Here is a 19,267-nt window from a genome sequence, read left to right as displayed (position 1 = left end):
TGCGGTTTATTTATTTTATTTCATATACTTATGAATCTTTTTCTACCTCCAGATGTGGGGCCGAGTTCTGCGCGCCGCACCGCTACGCCGAGGTCCACGGCTGTGCATACGACTATAAGGCCCACGCACACCACTACCTGCAGCAGGCCAACCCGCTGGTCAGCGCACCCAAGCTGCCCAAGATATAGACTGTGCGCCCGAGTTGCAAGTGTTGTGTGCTGGTGTTAGTGAAAATGTTATGTGGTCCGTGTGTTAAATTTTCTGTAAGCTACAGGCATAAGTAGTTTTTTGCGGTAGTGGAGTGGTGTGGGAAGGGTGTGATGATGTTATGCGACAGCTCAGTGATTCCTCAACTTGTGACAACTGTCACTCTCCCGCACCGCCGACTACTCAGTTATGTGTTATACCTGTGAGATCCAGCCCCTCCTCTCTGGTGAAAGTTCGAAAAATCTTTGCTAAATCTTTTAACAAACTGACATTTCATGCCACTAGCACTATGACTATGTTTGTACCTATTGTGAGCTGCTTGCTATGAGCATTATAGTTTACCATTGTCCCATATATAGTTCCCAACTTTTTATGATAGTGTTTAACTTGTTGCTACAAAATGCCAGCAGGTCTAATCTAATTGCAACCAAGCACTAGTCTATAAATTTAAAAAAAAAGTAACACCTAGTACTGAATAAAAAATACTATACATTACATTTTCATACTGGAGCTTACAATGAGTCACAGTTGGAGGTTGGCAATTTTGGTGTGAACACAGCCTTAGTATCCACAAATAACTTGAGCAAAAAACAGCATAGTGGAAGAAAATTCGTAGGAAATTGATCAACCATGCTGAAATTTAAATTGCATCCAAAAAAAATGTCCAAAAATTGTGATTAGCACTAAAAATATTATACCTACATGAAATATTGCACTTTCACTAACACCATTTTATGTCCAAAAAGAGTAGTAGTAAAAAAAAAGTTGTTTGTATAATAGAATGGCTACTTGCAATTCTGACGCGCCCTGTTGCCGGAACGGGGCGGCACATTGTTGATAGTTGATGGATATAATGATATTAACGTGAAGTGTCTTACTCGCGCTTATGATTTGCTTTCGTTTCGTCATTTCCATTTATAACTTTACTGGTTTGTTATTATTAGATAAATGTTGCACGGTTTTTCTGCAAAAAATAGTCATTATTTCAATTTTCACAGCTAGATAGAAATATTCAAAGTTCCATATTTTGTTCAAATGATGCGTGCCAATAAAAAAAATGTGTGTAACTATTCACCCTTTCACCAGCTATATAACCAGGGGTGTATTTGCCTTAGGGGCAATAGGGGCCATGGGTACTTGCAATTTTGACTAGCGCCCCATTGAAGGAACTGTACTTTGTTGATAGTTGACAGATATAAGTCAACTTACTTTGATTTGGAAGGCAGATTCAACTGAGAAGAGCCAGCAAGAGGTAATGAATTTTTTGAGCTAAGAACCTTTACAAAATTTAGAACTTTCAATCTTGACTATAAAATTATTATAAGAATGAACTGTGCAACTAATGTATACTACGTATTATATTATTGTATATATTAATGTCATTTTGTTTTTTGGGACGGAAAGATAAATTTAATTAGATTTAACGCACTTTTTAGATGTCCCGTCGAATGTCACTTCAGTATGTCTGCATTAATAGATCGGGAGCTGGTGCATTATTTATTCAACATATTTTATAATAGCTGAATTTTGTATTAAAATACTAATGTACACAGTTAACAACCTGTTAGAGACATAGTTACTCTTAAAGTTTTTAGTTTTACACACAGTCTTGATGCAGATTTTTTCATATTAACTTCTCATTTGTGGTATCATATTTTCGGTTTTTGATAGGGACTATTCAATCGTTTTACTTTCAGGTAATAAAGAAATATTTCCAGGTATGCTACTCTGCTAGTGTTTATAGCTTTCTTGTGTGATTTTATACCTACATTAATATACAACAAAACAGTCATTAAAAACTTCACTATTTCCAAGTTAAGAAAAAGAAGAATTGTATGTATATTAATCTGAATTAATACCAATAGTAGTTCCATGTCATTACTATTTGGGTAAATATAAATATACTATACAAAAGAGTGTGAATATTGTGTGTGTACGTGTATATTGGAAAATAAGCCGATATATTAGGTATACAATATGTTTGATCCGTTCGTTGGTAGTTTTTAAATTAAATAAAAATGGCCCTATAGAACACTTTGTAAAAATAATGCACCAGCTCTTAGACCATAACTTTGTTGTCTTGGGGCGGACACTCGCTCAGTTTTAACGAATAATAAAATTCTAGCGAGTCCGTTGAGGTGAACGAATTGTGATATAAATTGACCTAAATTAAGATTAAAATGTTGAGAATCATCTGCCATGCATGTGTGTTTTTTCGTAATGAAAATAATAATTAATTGATGGAAAAAATTATCAAAAAAAAATTATATATATTGTAATAATAATAAATAGATAATAAATGTTATTGTTCTAAATCTCCGAAAAGTAAATTAGGAGAGTTTTATGGTTAAGGACCAAAATTAAGATTGTACTTTTACTTTAAAAAAGTATTCCTTGCCTCCTGGTCTATTGAGGACAAAGTCTATGGACCGCATATCGATGGCTTACTTCACAATTTGCACTAACTACACAATAATTGTGGGTTTTGCAGAAAACCTCTTTTAAGTTTAGATTATGACTAGCACAAAAATAGTGAACAATTTCAATGCTACGTTTACTATCTGGTAGAGTTGTGATCAAATCCTAAACTGTACTATTTTTGTACTCATCAAATCTGAACTTAAACAGCTCTTCTGTAAAATCAACAATTATTGTGTAGTTAGTGCAATTGTGAACTAAGCCAACTATATGTGGTCCATAGTCTTTGCGTAGGTGAAAAGTACAAGTTTTTAGTACTTTATCAAACTCGCCTAATTTATTAGTCGGGTTTTTAGGGAATTATTATAATAATACTCTGTATTCGCCCTTAGTTAATCGCAGAGGTGCTTTGTTCGTGCTATTTCACTGGTTTCTTATGTTCGTTGTATATTACGTGTAATGTTAGATTAATTGCTTGCATAGGTCGCGCCAGACTTGATGACCGCTCCAAAGTTGGCTGAGGTCTATATTCTATCGAGCTCACTTTGACTTTGATCAGCCTTGAAGTTAGAACAAAACAAGTTTATATCAGAGGCATAAATGTCTCGTTTTAACCCTAAGGAGGAGATCTATAAGGCATACTTAATTTGGCTTTGCTCAGACTTTACTTAGGCTGTAATCTATATATTAAGACTGAGTTAAAACAGATAGCTCTGTCTTAAGTCTGAAATCTATAGAGTGAGATTTATGTAAAGATAATTCTGTTTAAAAAGTCAAAGTATGTTCTATAGGTCTCAGCATTGGAATTAAAACGAGACAGAGTTGTCTCTGAAATAAATCTGTCTCGTTTTATCTCGTAAGTATGAGCAAAGTGAAAGTACACTCTATTTCAGTCTATTCTCTTGCTTGAAGCAATCATGACTGACCATTTTACACTGTGATTGCAAAGCAAACTAAAATATTTCACTGGCAGTTTCACTAGTTTCAAGCAGTTGCGAACGTTTTAAGCAGTCCATGGTCTTTGATATCTATGGGATAAAGTGCTTTTTAAAGAGCGATCATCAAGTTTGGCGCCAGTTGTAATAATTTTTTGTTCGCCCGCTATACGATGTAGCGATTGTCGGAATCTATATTTATTTAGTGCCTGATCATTGTGCATTGTACTATCACACATTTTGTTTTATTTCAAATTGTTGCCTCAATAATCGTTTATGTCTAATACGTCATTTTCTATGGCGATATGCATATTCCTTGGTGCGTATAAACGAAAGAACGTGCCTTTAAGGTGGAATCATACTTATAGCTCGTGGCCCAATTCGTCGCAATTCTGTGTTTCGTGTGTTTCTGGTCATAGAAGTTGACGTGTTAAACCCCTATTGAATATATTTAATTATTTTGGTGACGTTTTACCTATATACTAGGGGTTTGATTTGATTGAGCAAGACACTCGATTTAGTTTACTTTATAATTTTGCAGTACCGGCAGGAAGATTACACATTGGACTTAAGAAAAAGATCATCGGCAGTTTCGACTTCACATTGCGTCGTCTTTGTCATTCATAGCTATGTTTATATGACGTTATGTTGGTGACATGTCTGTCTCAACGACAGAGACAATGCTTTACGAAACCGAAGCGGTCGCTTATCTCTGTCTGGTCCGATGTTTCATCTTTCCTGTTTTTCCGGGTACATTTATGACTAAATTTATTGCAAAGGAGTTTGAGGTCATATTTATTTTGACATTTCGATACATGAATTTGATGATATATGCTCGAAATCTATCAACGATGTTGAGATGTGCAAACTTGTATTCCGTCATATTTGCAGTTTTTGTGCAAGGAGATCTATATAGTGCACTTCGACTTTGGTCAGACTTAAGATACTGTTAAAACGAGACAGCGTTATAGCGCTGACATATATCTGTCTCGTTTTAAGAAGCTTAAGTCTGAGCAAAGTCAAAGTGCGCTCTATAGATCTCACCCTAATTAAGAGGGATTGTGATTATCGCATTGACCGTTTCAAAGGTTCGTAATCGAGTGTGTTGCCCAATTAACCTTGCAGTCTGATTAGTAGTGTCCATATTTTCTAGGGTTTTCAAATATATTTGTCGCATGGTTTATGTTTTACTAGAAATATTTGTACATTGTATTGTATATTTATAAACTTATCTTTTTTTGCTTCGCCTAAATAATAGTGGAATTATTTTTGTATAAAATGGAGGTAGCTTGATTGAAGTCTTTGGCTAAAAGTTGTACTGTTTACATAGGCGCGAAATTCCGACCGAAACTTTCGCAGTGATAGTTTGATTGCGATATCTTAGTACATTTTTTACGATGTCGTATGCGATTTTTTACTAAAAAATTGACAGAATTTGTGGACGAAAGAAATTGTAGTATCGAACGATATTTCGGCCGAAATTTCGCACTTATTTGAGAATAGGATACATAATCTTTATCACGAAAAAAATACTATCAACACTGAAAAAAATGTTCCCATGTTTACGGTTGCCTGTTATTGAAGATTAATAGGTAATAATAATTTATATACAAAAGTTTTGAAACATAAACCAATAGCCTCAACAAAGTGTATCATTTTTCAAGCTTTTTAAGCCCTGTTTACATTACGATAGTTCCTCATTTCAAAGTCCGAAGCGACTTGAGACTTCTCGGGAGGAACTGTCTCAATGTAAACGAGGCTTTCTGTCCTAATGAAGTAACTCCGAAGTTCCTATCTCACCGACTAACGAATAAAATTGTAATCCCATTAAAAAAATTAAATAAAAATACAATACGAGTTGGTCATTTTTTTCTACTGTTTTTAAAAATAATAATGTGCCACCAAAGCCTTATTACAGAAAACTTTGGGTAATTTCGAAAATTATGATAAACTGATTAAGAAATCTTTTTAAACTAATCCCCCCACATTCAGTCCCTTGTTACGACCCTGTGTTCGATCTCTCTGATTTGGTACAATTTTTTTTTAATTCTTACTAATTGTTATTGTTTCAAAACTAATTTTGATCAATGTACCGTTAGGTATTCTTTATCGGATAATATTAAAATGCTAAAAAATTGCTACAAAAATGGGAATTTTCAAATATTAATACATAGTAGCTATATTGTATGTAAAATAAAAATAATGTTTTTTTTTTTACATTACTTTGAGCATAGGAAAGCGCGAGAATAGATTTCTCAGTAGGCAGTATATTTATATATGTTTATAGATACGTTTATTTGGGAAATAGTTTTTGGCTGATTTTGAAAATAAATATTTATAATGCGAAAGCGAAATATCACATCTTTTATTAAAACAATTTATTAATAATAGCTTAATTAGTTACATTATTAAGTACTGATTGATATATTTAACTTTATACAACTCATTTTATTTCATATTATTAATTTTATAAAACTTCATGAAAACTTACTTCACGTAAAGTCATCCAATAAAATAACTATAATTAAGAACTACCCGAAAGAGGTAGTGAGTCTGAATTCTGTACTTTTATACAATTTTTTTAATCTTAAAAAGTAAGATGGATGGAATACATTAAATACAAATAATCTACTTACAAGTAAACTTATCTTGGTATGTATATTTTTTGGCTTTATGAGTCTGCTTCAATTCTAAAGGTGGGGTTGAACCCCCTCAAAAACATCTACCTTGCTGCGACCCTACGGTCTATTGGTAACAATTTTTTTTTTATTATAATGTTAAATGAAATAACAATAGATACAAAATCTGTTTTTGACAATTATCTTGAGATTTGGCACATGTTGGTTTTCTGGTTTGAAATACATTGTCGTATTATTTAGCTGCGCAAACGCAAAACTAATGTCATAGTAAATTGGTATAGTGATGCGTTAATATGCATCAAGGAAACTCTAAACAGTTAAATTAACCACCAGCTGATGATGAAAGTTAGCCAGTAATCACATTTGTCAGAACCAATTAGCATCTAGTGGGTAGTTTGACATTTATACGTAACGTGAGTCGGTTGCAATAGTTAGCTGTAGTATGCTTTCAGGTTGAATGAGATGCTATTTATGATTCGTGGTGGCCGTATTCACAATCATTACTATGAGGCCTCACAGTGCGCTCGAACGCATAGTGCAGGTTCCACCAATCAGATCATTGTAAATTGACGTGATACAGTGATCTGATTGGTGGAACCGACACTGTGCGTTCGAGCGTAATATGTGACCTCATAGTAACGTTTGTGAATACGGGTGTTAATTTATTAAGTACATAAAAGTCGCTAAAGAATATATTTTTAAGTGCCACGTCACAGTTGGCATTTTAGTACGAAATGACCAGGTTGATTGATTGTCCGCGGAAGACAAAAATTGATCACCTAAGAACTGCATAGGACTAATAGTACCGCGAAAGCTGAGGTAAAAGATAACGGACTATTGTCCCTCGTCTATGCCGGCGCATATACGCATTTTCGGAAAGGAGAATAATTATTGTTGCCTATATCTTCATACAAAATAGTCATTTTCAATAAATAAAATGCGAATCGATGCTAATAAATGTGATTACACCCTTAACAAATCGCATGGAGGGTTAAATCAAAACAGTCCAAAAGATCAGAAAACCTGATCATCAGTTTCTCTCAGCAGCGACTCAAACATAGCCACAACATTATCAATCCCTTCTCTAAAATTTGTATCCACTCGGATATTGTCCTCTTCATTAAAGAACGCGTGCGCAAAGTCTATTATTTTGACCGTCCCCCACGGGTTGGGAGAGGGGGTATCACTCGCTAACTGATCCAAAGTAGCCCGGTAATTCATCTTAATTTTTGAGAGCTTATCTTCGTAGTTGTGTTCGAAGGAGTGGTTATGGTTGAATCTTTCTAAGGCCTCACTCCAAGGGGATTTAGTAACTGGAGGAGGGGAGAAGGTTTTTTGGGCGAGGGTCATGGAAGAAATGGGTACGGAGTTAACTTTTCTGTAGACGGGTCCCTTGGAAGAAATTTGTCCGCTAAAATTGGAGCCGGTAGCCGGATTATGGAGGGAGTGGATGGATTTTCTTCTAGGTACTGCTGGCGGGCGGCATTTGAATCCAGACCTGGAAGAAATGGTAAAAAATTCAAGTAATCCGTTATGAAATCATAAATGAGGATGAGGAAGTCCATAGGAGAAACAAAGTAACCGACAGATCTACCGGTTGAGAAGCTAAAATGGCAATAGACAGGGCACATAGTTCGCAACAACTAAATATAGCATTCCCAATTATGGGCAAACGCAACTGACAAACCAACAAACTACTCCGCCTGGACAAAGGTAAACTTAGGAAAGTGGTGGGGCTCATAACAGGGCGTAGCCCACTAAACAAACACCTTTTCGTTATAGGTGTTACCGACAGTCCTCAATGCAGGGCCTGCATGGAGGACGGAGGTCGATGAAACACCGACGCACGTGCTCCTGGAGTGCACGGGCGCGGCAGAACAACGAGAACGCCATTTGGGATCCCCAATCTCACTTCATGAAGTCCTCGACAACCTCGGCGGTCTACTCGGCTTCTGGAGCGAGCTTGGATGGCTGGAGTGAAGACTTCGGCGGGGAGGGCAACGCACTCACAACAGACGAAAACGTTAAGTGCGGAACCAGCTCAGAAAGAAAGAACTAAGTATAGATGGTTGGGGTCCCAAGGTGGTAGAATGGCGAAGCTCGTACTCACGTGAGGACATCGTTCTGCCCGCAGCAGTCCCTCAGCCTCGCGGCGTCATACACCAGCAGTAAAGAAGTGGAGTAAAGAGTGACGGCGGTTTGTCGCGCCGCCCACTTCTGCACGCTCCATAGTGACGACAGGAACTGTAGGATGAGAGCTCGGCACAGGCTCGAACCCAGCCCGTTGAGGAAGTTCTTAATTGCTGAAAAAAGGTACAAGATTGATTCACCGTAGCATGGATAGAACTATATATGATTGGATAGGTTTTTGGGACTTCCAACGGCACCCTATGCCTATACCCGGAAGCCTCGTTTGTCGGGTAATAACTCACCAGCTCTAACCATGGGGCCATGCAACTTCTTGCCGTACTCCTTGTTGTACTTCTGCAGCTTGCCGGTCGCTAGTTTGTACACCTGGTAGCCGGGGATGCAGAAGCTGAACTCCTCTTTGCACTGCGCGTATTTGCTCTCCTCCCGCCTCATCTTGTCCAGCGAGGCGTGGGGGTCCCACGTTCTTTTGCCTGAAAAAGTAAGACAATAGCTGTTGTCTCACTGACAAACTTAAGGTCCTGGCACGGATCTGCCCGCGAAATTCAAATTTAATTTGGTGTTCACAATTAAGCTAATACGACAAAGTAGGCTTATGGCATTCTAAATGCGCCAATGGCAGTATCATCTCCACTTTATTATCCGGTTTATATAAAAATCTTTACTTGAAAGTGTCCAGTTTAAGAAATTAGTCAGAGTATCGACTAAATTGTGAGTAAATCACATCAAACTCATTATTTTGACTAAATTCTTAAACAGAACACTCCACCAAACATAATCATCAAAAAACCGGTCAAGTGCGAGTCGGACACAAGGGTTCCGTACCATCGTACAAGATAGATAAACACTTTTATGAAGAACACTGCAAGTTAATGTTGGACTACGCCATCTACATGTGATTTAGTAGATTATTTTTTACGTGAACACATTTCAATATTTTTTTTGTGATGTAATCACAAATCACGGTTTTCAGATTTCGTGCTTTACTTGTGCTATAAGACGTACCTACTTGCCAAATTTCATTATTCTATATCAACGGAAAGTACTTGCTTCATAGGTTTTTCTTGACAGACAGACAATGAACTAATGATCCTATAAGGGTTCCCATTTTTTCTTTTGAGGTACCTACGGATTACGGAACCCTGAAAATGTATAAACCAACGTCCTGTCAACTGAAACTCACCAATTTTAACATCCATTATACAAGGGTCCAGCATCCTCTCAGAAAGGTCTTCCAGCATGATGTACTCCTGCTCAAACCCATTGTACGTGAACTTCCTACAGCCGTAGTACTTGGGCACGTACTTCCTCAGCTCCACCAGGTCAGCGTTGGTGGATGTTGACAGTCGGTTGTAGAAGTCCACTTCACGTTTCTGGGACTCTTTCAGGATGGGTTTTAGGACTCTGCCGTTGCTGCATTGGAGCAACCCTGAAAGATGGAACTCAAAGTCAAATCATTTATTCATGTACACTTTTTGATGGTCACTTGTTGGATTTGTAAAATAATGATGTACCTAATGGTTATAAATAATTACGTTAACTTAAAACTAAAGCGAAGGTTCCAAACAATTTTCAGGGATTGATCGGCCTAATATAGGTACTATACATATTTACCTACCTAGTCCTAAATAAGATGCAGACACATTTAAGCTGTATTAATTAATTATCAGAATATTATGTCGCGAAGTTACATATGGAATGACTCTAATATTAAAAAAAAAACAGTGTTTAGATTTTTTTACTTAACAAGATGGTGGCGTTCAATTTTGGCCATGCGCCAAGTGAGCCTTGTCGGATTGTAGGTACCTAGAAACTTTTTGTCGGACTTGTCGTTCCTGTGGCCCGCCACCTGCATCTCGTAGGCGTGCACCTCGAGCGGCGCGGACGGCATCGCCAGGGGCTTGGCCATCACCTCTTCCTGCCTGCGGAGGTTGTAGTGCACCTGTGGAGCGCGTGTACACTTGTCATACAAACCTTCATCATTTCAGCCTATAAATGCCCACGACTGGACATGCTCTAAATAAAATAAGAAATCTTTTTTTTTTAACAATAAAACAGCGAGCAAACGAGCAGGCGGACCACCTGATGTTAAGTGATTACCGCCACCAGTTAATGATGATGAAGGATGATACTGCCATTGGCGCAATTAAAATGCCATAATAAGCCTACTTTGTTGTAATAGTTTACAAATTAGAAAAACCAAATTTTTGAATTTCGCGAGCAGACCCGTGTCATGCACCTTAAACTGCATAAACACCAGACACAGGTTTAGAGCGCACCTTTCCACTTCTAAAAGTAAATCTCACCTGGTATATAGACCTCTGCCGTCGCAGTGCCTTGCGTTCCTTGGGTCTGTCCGCCACATCACTCATTTAGTATCACTCCTGCAACAACATCAGAAAGATCCTCTAAGTCAATGCTGCAAGTACTGGCTCTAGCAAACAGCCTGGCTGATTCTACAGGATATATTTATTTCAGAGTGTGCTAAAGAACTATTCGACCTAGTTAGTTCTTCCCTCGCCATTTTAATATCCAACAGCGAGGCATAGCCAAGATCTGCACCCTTACAATAGTCGAATTCTAAGGGACTCATTTCTAATACGCACTGCTAGAATATGGAATTCACTTCTAGTAGCGCTTCTAGTTTCCGGTTTCTCTGCTAGCAATAATATTGGTACCCTAAAAAGAAGAGCGAATTCCTGTGCCTGAAGACCAAAGTATTCGAACAGTGCGTGTTTCCAGTGACGAAATAATATGAGCGTTAAATAATTATGGACCTCATAAGAAATCTCAGTCATAATCACAATATGCCTACGTAATGCAAAAAACTGCATCAAAATCGGTCAGTAAGTATTTTTGAAAAATAAAAAATATCTCTCCTCGGATTCTACCTCGTAGGTACCTATGCTTACCTTCAGAGTTCTCTGATGGGTAGGTATTTAGGTAATAAATAAAAATCCTTTTCAAATAAGTATAATACAATTGGTACGCACATGAATACATTCAAACTTACCTACTTACTTCAAATTAAATTTTACCTTAGTTCGTTACTTTTTTAAATCTACTAAGCACCCTTCTGGCCTTTACTAATTTCACAAACAACTGACTGAGATCTGCTATTATAAATGGAATAGATATAATAGGTACCTAACAATTACTTGACAATGGTATTGGCCACGTACCTACCTACGTATGAATATCAAAAGTACGTAGCCTGTGCCACGCCACGGTTTCTAAAATAATATTAATCACTCATAAAACAAACACTAATAAAACATGCATAATATTTTATGAATCACAATGGACTTAACCGATCATCAGGAAAATAGGTAGTTAAATAACTGAACTTAATAAAATATTTACCTACAATGTACACTATAAAACCACAAAACGAGGTAAAAACAAAATTATTAATGCCTAATTTATTAATTAAGTAATATCTTTAAAAAATCTGGTTGCTTTAAAACTGAGTGAATTGTTGAGACGGAATGATATATATTTTTATCTAATCGTCAAATAAATCAACTTTGACGTCTGGTTATCGCTTTTACAATAAGTAGGTAAGTACATAGGTACCTACCCGCATTCGCATATCAATAAAAAGAAAATTTCCGATAGGTAATGATAACGACTGATAGTGATATGGATTGTTTTGAATAAGTTAAAACTTCCGGCAGAAGAGCCAGGAATACCTGTTAATAGCTTTTTCAATTTCAAAATATTTTTATTCAATTAGACTTTTACAAGTTCTTTTGAATCGTCAAAAGCATCTACCACTGGTTCGGAATGCCTTTCCTACCAAGAAGAACCAGCAAGAAACTCGGCGGTTGCTCTTTTCAAAGATTTACTCAAGGAACAACAAACTCAATCCATTCTAATATTATAAATGCGAAACTGTTAAATGTGTCTGTCTGTCTGCTAGCTTTTCATAGGCCATTCGTTTAACCGATTTAGAGAACAGAGGTATTTTGCATCACGTATATGGTTTTATGCTACTAGGTACTATAATTTATATCCAAAAATTGAAGAATTCCTTTGGGATTTTTAAAAACCTAAATCCACGCGGACGAAGTCGCGGGCATCTTCTAGTTGGCTATACCTAATCCTTGTTGTACCTTGACTTGACGGACTTCCGCAAAATATAGCCTTCTTCTATCTAACAAGCGGAGGGAGTGATTCACCCTGGGCCTCTTATCTAGGAGGCCTCCAAACCTAAATGTGTTCAGTAAATACAGCGAAATAGAGTAGAAAAGATAGAGGCTCCATGAAAATAAATTAAATATAGAAAGATATAAATAAGTAGTTGCGGTATGACCGTCTCTATAAAAGAAAAATTTTACGCGCTCGCTTCTCTCGCGTTTATGTTCTTGATTTATGAATTACTTAGGTACTACCTACCGATATATGCTTTTTCTATATTATTAATCGGATAGATAGGTATGTAAGGGATTTATTAAAAAAAAAGACAATTTCCAATATTTTATTAATCATAAAAATTTACAGTTCATAGTGGTTAGAAAATTGATTCATAGTAATATTAGTTTGCATAGTAGAATTTGCTATGTACAAGAAAGTGAGGATGCTTTTAGAAATTCCATTTTAAACCACTGAGTATATTTTATATCTATAGCACCTACAATCACTCTCAAAGCTTTAAGCAATAAGGCCGCCTTTGCATACAATTGTTTTTAGTTTATAGTTTCTCTTTCTTTTTTCTTGTTTTGATGATAAAAAATTTTTTATCTATCTAGGTCTAGTATTTAAAAATTCCTTCCCCGCTTTTCCTTCCTAACTTCCCTTCACTGACCAACTTGTCTAACAGTGGTATTGGTCTGAACACAGGATCTCCAGTCTTATCCAACATGACAGCTAGTATTGCCTGCTTAAGATCCAAGCCAGTGAAGTCGGCTAGTTCTAGGGGACCCATAGGATAGCCTGCGCCTAACTTCATGGCTATATCTATGTCCCTAGCTTGAGGCATCTCCTGAAAGAAAATATAACGAGTTGGTTATAAAACCACTATTTTTTTAGCTGCGTACCATTATACAGGATTATGTATTTACTGTATATTTATTTTTAATTTACATGGCAGCCATTTTGAAATTTTTATTATTTGTTGTTCTAGCGACAATAGAAATATACATTCGGTGAAAATTTCATCTCTCTACCTATTATGGTTCATGAGATACAGCCCGCTGACAGACAGACGAACGGACGGTCAGTGGAGGCTTAGTAATAGAATTCCGGTAGCACCCTTCGGGTACGGATCCCTAAAAAGATAAAACATTATTTGAAGATAAAGGTACTTCCCTTGCAGTCTTATCTAGAACAACCAAGAACAACACAACGATTATCTCACATATATTATGTAGCTATAAAAATAACTGTTTTTAATAAGCAAACCATTTATAACGTCATTGATAAGGCGCGAATAATCTAAATTAATTGGCTATAAGGCCAAGGATAATAACTTATAATTAACCTACCTATTCGTTTTGTTTTTACTGTTTTTAGGTACTATTAGGCCCAGTATCCATTTAAGTGAAGAGGGGCGGAGATCTGATTAGCAGACCAATTGTATAACGTGAAATAAATAACCACATCACCTTGATAAATTGATATTTATCAAGATGATGTGGTTGATGATACTGCGCTTTACTACGCTTTGGTGGATACCGGGCCTTATTGTGTATTAGATGAAAGAAAAATTAAATTGTAAATAAGCCTTATCTAATAGGTATCTATTTGTCTAGTTTTGTTATCAGGACAGTTAAATAAAAACCCCAGCTATGGGAAAAATATTTTTATTTTCATTTACTTAATTATAAAGTAATAAAATATAATAAATATTTTTACAATATTTTTTAGTATTCGAAATAAAATGCATTATAAAATTAAAATGAAATACGTTATATATTTCAGTCATTATTATTTATATAACAAAAATATACCACCCTTGTCCCATTACCGCAGACATATTCGGGCCCCCAATCAAAAGGGGCCTTGACTGAAAATTCTTAAACTATTCTTATCCACATAACATTATTAATTTAATTCTTGATTACACTAATTTACTTTGTTTCCACATACAAGGCCCTCCAAAAATTAAAAAAAAAATATTCACACAAACAGGCTATATCATTCCTGCCACCATATTAACAAAAACAGTCAAGTGCGAGTCGGACTCGCAGACGAAGGGTTCCGTATACTGTGCAAAATATAAAACTTTTTTCTTAAATTCACGGTTTTCGGATTTTCCCGTTTACTTTGTGCTATAAGACATTGCTACGCTCATGATTCTAGGTCAACGGAAAGTACCCTATTTATATTTTGATACCCTTAACGGGTCTTGATGGTTCTTTTATATATCTCTGGGGATACGGAACCCTAAATAAATCAGACAAACATGTTACTTCTTGTACTTATAGAAACCCTCTCCAGTCTTAATGCCAAGTTTGCCTTCCGCTACCATCTTATCCAAAAGCGGTATGGGTCTGAAGACGGGATCACCAGTTTTCTCATAAAGAACGCTCAGTACAAACTTGTTGGTGTCCAAACCAGTATAGTCCGCGAGTTCTAGGGGACCCATTGGGTAGCTTGCGCCTAACTTCATGCCTATATCTATGTCTTCCTTTGAAGCGTCTCCTGAAAGAGTAACCATAGATTTAATGAAGATACTTAGTAGGCGCAGGATTTATATTCCAATAAGTAGATATTAAGCATGTCAGCAGTGCGAGATAGAAACTACTTATAAGGATAAAAAGCAAATTGCTACACAGAAAGTTTTAAGTAAAAACAACAAACCGTCAAGTGTTTCTAGTCATCAGTCATCATGATTAACCCATCGCCGGCCCACTACTGAGCACGGGTCTCCTCTCAAGAGAAGTGTTTAGGTCATAGTCCGCCACGCTAGCCAATTGCAGATTGGCAGACTTCACACACCTTTGAGAACATTATGGAGAAATCTCAGGCATGCAGGTTTCTTCACGATGTTTTCCTTCACCATTGAAGCAAGTGATATCGCACATAACTCCGAAGTTTAGAGGTGTGTAAACGAGATTGAATCCACAAGCTCTCGAATAGAATGCGGGCGTCTTAACCAAAACAGGCTTTAAGCTATCACGGCATGGAGTATTTTAGGGATAGATAATAATTGATGTGTAGTAATTAAACATTCAAAGAAGCGAAGTTATGAGAGTCTTAAAGAAGGAAATGAAATTGCCTAATTTTGCACCGAAAATAACAATCTATGCATTCTAAGAATTCTCACAAAACTCACATTCCTAACTTTTTCAAAACTTACAATGATTCAGAAATGGCAACTAAATTTTAGAGTATTCGCTTCTTTTTCTCACCAATGTAATAAGAAAAGGACACACAAACTAAATTTAATTTAGAACTGTCAAACCTTTTAACTTTAGGTGCCAGTCTTGAGCATTGTGTTTTTTGTAGAGTAGTACTAAAATTTCAAATTGCGAGTTTAAAATTCATTTTCCGTCCTCTTTTAGCAATATTATAAAGCAAAAGATGCAGGTATTCTAATTTAAAAAGAGACATCACAATATTTATATACCTCTCTCATACATCCTCAAAGCTTCGGCACTGTAGGGTCCAAGGAGCCTGTTGACCACAAACCCTGGGGTATCTTTACACGTGATACAAGTCTTGCCCACCGACTTGCCCCACTCCATCATAGCCTGGTAAGTCTCCTCAGACATCTGCTCGCTCTTGATGACTTCCAGCAAACGCATCACGGGCACTGGGTTGAAGAAGTGCAGACCACCAAATCTAAAATGAAATAATTCATACATCTAAATCCATCCGTACTATTAATATTATAAACTAGCTGCTGCCCGCAGCTTCGCCCGCGTGGATTGGTCAGATCCCCTGCAGCATCAGGATTGAGGAGTGCGACTCCAAATTTTTTAGGAAACAATATCGCAAAGTTCCTCTATCGATTAAAAAAGAAATGACGCAAATCGGTTCAGAAATCTCGGAGATTTCGGTGTACATAGGTAGAAAAACACAACTCCCTTTTTGAAAGTCGGTTAAAAAAGTAGCCTATGTTACACCCTGGTCAATTCTCTACTTGTCTCTGAAAATCCCGTCAAAATCGGTTCAGTCGTTCCCAAGATTAGCCTTTTCAAACAGACAGACAGACAGACAGACAGACAGACAAAAATTTTAAAAACGTGTGATTCAGTTATAGTATCGTTCAAATAACCATATGACCTTAATATGCGGTAGTTATTTCGATATTACAGACAGACACTCCAATTTTATTTATTAGTATAGATGCGAAAGTGTGTCTGTCTGTTTGCTAGCTTTTCACGGCCCAACAATTTAATCAATGTTATGGTACAGCGTTGGCTTACATCCTTGGGATGAACACAGGCTACTTTTATCCCGGTAAATCACAGAGTTCCCATGGGATTCTTAAGGCACATCTGTTTAAACGATTGATATGGGTGTAAAGATAGCTTGCGTCGCCGAAATTGACACAGGCTACTTTTCTCTCAGTCAGAGTTCTTTTTATTGAACTGTACTGTAGTAGGAAACTTACTTGTTTTTTCTTTTGATTCCAGCTCCGATTTCATTAATAGAAATGGATGATGTGTTACTAGCAAGGATTGTATGTTCTGGACACAACTGAAATTTATTATTATGAATATTACGAATATACTCGTATAAATGTTATCATATAAGCAGTACCTACTTTTAGTGCTTTATTATCATTTTAATATCAGATTCAGTATACAGTGACTATAATATAGTAAATGAGACATGATTAGAATTTATGTTATAGATAATTGTAATGTAAGTTATGTAATTGAAGTTTCAACTTATGACTATTTTGATATGTCAAAACTCTATCAACAGTTCGGCAAGCAGATTGTACTGAGCAGAGTCAGGAAGAAACTCGGCAAGTACTCTTTTCATAATGCAAAATAGCCTAGTCCTTCCATTAATAAAAAAATCATACCTGATCAAGTTTATTAAATAGCTCTTGTTTCACGTCCAGCTTCTCAACAATGGCTTCCACAATCAGGTCAGCATTGACACCATCCTCCAAATTGGTTGACACCTTGATTCTCTCGCTTGCATCTTTGACGTAAACCTCAATCTTTGCCGGAGCATCTTTGTGTATCTTCCGTGCTACTCTATGCAGATTGTTCTGTATTGACTTTTGAGCCTTCTCCAGTAACTCAGGTTTAAGGTCTATTAGGTTCACGTTTTGGCCGGCTTGTGCTGCAACCTAAGTAGGTAACTATATATTTTCATCATCTCCTCAAACCATCGCTGGCCCACTACTGAGCACGAGTTTCTCAGACTGAGAATAATTTAGATTATAGTCCTCCATGCTGGCCAAGTGTTGATTGCCAGACTTCACACACCTTTGGTAACAATTTTAGAACTCTCAGGCATGCAAGTTTCCTCACAATGTTTTCCTTCACTGTTAGAGCAAGTTAAGTACTATTTAATTGGTTAAAGTGCACATTACTCTGAAAAGTTGAGGTTTGGGATTGAACCACAGAGCCCCGCATAGAATGGTGAAGTTTTAACCACTGTGCTATCACTTCTTACAAAAAATACATAATAATAAATATAAAATTCATACATTCTATAAAATTTAATGTGTGTGTTTGTTCATTCTTTCATTCACTATGGATGTGTTCACTCATAATTCATCTGAGTTGAAACTTTGTACAGTTGTTGTTAGCACTTGGGTGTAGGTTTCTAAATTATTATCATCAGTATACAATAAAGAAATTTCAATGCATGCTGGGCATAAGCTAGTATACTAACATATTATTTTTTAATTACACAAAATTTATGAGATGAAAGAAATGATGAAAAAAATGGTTCTTTTATTCTGTTTACAACAAATAATTGCAGCAACATTTGAGATAATTTGAAAAAAAATGTTAGAGATGATTGAAATATCATGATTGATAACAACTACTTGGTAGCAACTTTACAGATAAATACGAAAAAATACATCCAAAACTTCTTATCTCTTAAGCTACATTGAACATCCATTAAGATAACAAAAACTGAAATGAATTATCATCAATGTGTAAGCACATAAATTTGCTATACTTTTATTTGTAACATATTTTTAGGGTTCTGTTATCTGTACCTCAAAAGGAAAGAAGGAACCCTTATGAAAAAAGGGACCCTTATATTTTAGTTACCGTTTATTTATCCAATAAAAATAATGCATTTGCAAGGCAAGAGTAGTCTACTGCTCTTTAACAAGTTGATTTTGATTAGGTACATAGACATATAATAATTATTATTAGGTATGTTGATTCTTGTAAGAGTGTAAGTATATAGGCTTGATATTCAATATTAGCTAGCACATTCTTATATGTACTTAGTTTGAAAACTAAACTTTTAATTTACTTTTTATATGAAAAAATATAATAGGTACAACAATTCAAGCTTACCTGGGCTATTCCGGATCCCATGAGCCCACCGCCGACCACTGTGACCGTTTTGATGGCATTGAACGACGAAGAATTGGAGAAATTCCTCGATAAACCAAGTAGTTTATTCATTTTTCCCTATATATTGCACTTTGCTCGTCGCTATAATTTTCAATGCAAAAAACCGGCTACGTTTCACTTCGACAACCTTCCATAAAATTGATAACTTGTGCGAAGTTCAAGGCATATAAAAATTACTAAACTTCGAAAACCGCTCATGTGGAAAAGATAAACGCGATGTAAAATTAACTTTAGGTAGGTAGGTACCACTTACCTGCCATTTGGAAATACAGCGATACGGCAACGTGAAAAACACATTTTTATCAGCAGCGATTGTGAGATAAATAATTCACAAAACACAAAAATTATTTAGATTTTAGAATTTTTTTATCCTGAGCATATTTATTTACTTTGTTATAATTTGCACGTT

General features: G+C 36.2%; 3 protein-coding genes across 5 annotated transcripts in view; 1 reads left to right on the top strand and 2 right to left on the bottom strand.

Annotated features, from left to right (window-relative positions):
• Positions 1-5,415, top strand: part of LOC123873713 — a 14,338-nt gene extending 8,923 nt beyond the window's left edge. The window contains exon 9 of the mRNA XM_045918712.1: positions 53-5,415. Within this exon, the coding sequence (XP_045774668.1) occupies positions 53-188 (136 nt within the window). The 3' untranslated portion in view covers positions 189-5,415. The remainder of the gene's footprint in view (positions 1-52) is intronic.
• LOC123873721 (inositol polyphosphate multikinase) lies at positions 4,090-19,267 on the bottom strand. 3 transcript variants are annotated; one of them, XM_045918731.1, is made up of 7 exons: positions 19,112-19,267; positions 10,654-10,731; positions 10,154-10,289; positions 9,531-9,776; positions 8,632-8,820; positions 8,310-8,502; positions 4,090-7,697 (listed from the first exon to the last, which is right to left on the bottom strand). In XM_045918731.1, the coding sequence occupies exons 2-7, from the start codon at positions 10,717-10,719 to the stop codon at positions 7,214-7,216; spliced, it is 1,314 nt and encodes a 437-aa protein (XP_045774687.1). In that variant the 5' UTR covers positions 10,720-10,731; positions 19,112-19,267; the 3' UTR covers positions 4,090-7,213. The 3 variants fall into 3 exon arrangements, with proteins under 3 accessions (XP_045774687.1, XP_045774688.1, XP_045774689.1); XM_045918732.1 differs by lacking the exon at positions 19,112-19,267 and adding an exon at positions 11,711-11,993; XM_045918733.1 differs by lacking the exon at positions 19,112-19,267 and adding an exon at positions 11,386-11,508.
• LOC123873731 (probable 3-hydroxyacyl-CoA dehydrogenase B0272.3) lies at positions 14,573-19,098 on the bottom strand. The gene is made up of 5 exons (XM_045918749.1): positions 18,799-19,098; positions 17,331-17,603; positions 16,911-16,996; positions 15,921-16,135; positions 14,573-14,992 (listed from the first exon to the last, which is right to left on the bottom strand). The coding sequence occupies exons 1-5, from the start codon at positions 18,907-18,909 to the stop codon at positions 14,757-14,759; spliced, it is 921 nt and encodes a 306-aa protein (XP_045774705.1). The 5' UTR covers positions 18,910-19,098; the 3' UTR covers positions 14,573-14,756.

The sequence above is a fragment of the Maniola jurtina genome, chromosome 17 (assembly GCF_905333055.1).
Source record: "Maniola jurtina chromosome 17, ilManJurt1.1, whole genome shotgun sequence".
NCBI classification, from domain to species: Eukaryota; Metazoa; Arthropoda; class Insecta; order Lepidoptera; family Nymphalidae; genus Maniola; species Maniola jurtina.
The sequence above is the reverse complement of the archived record's forward strand: the minus strand, read 5'-3'. Positions and strand labels throughout refer to the sequence as shown.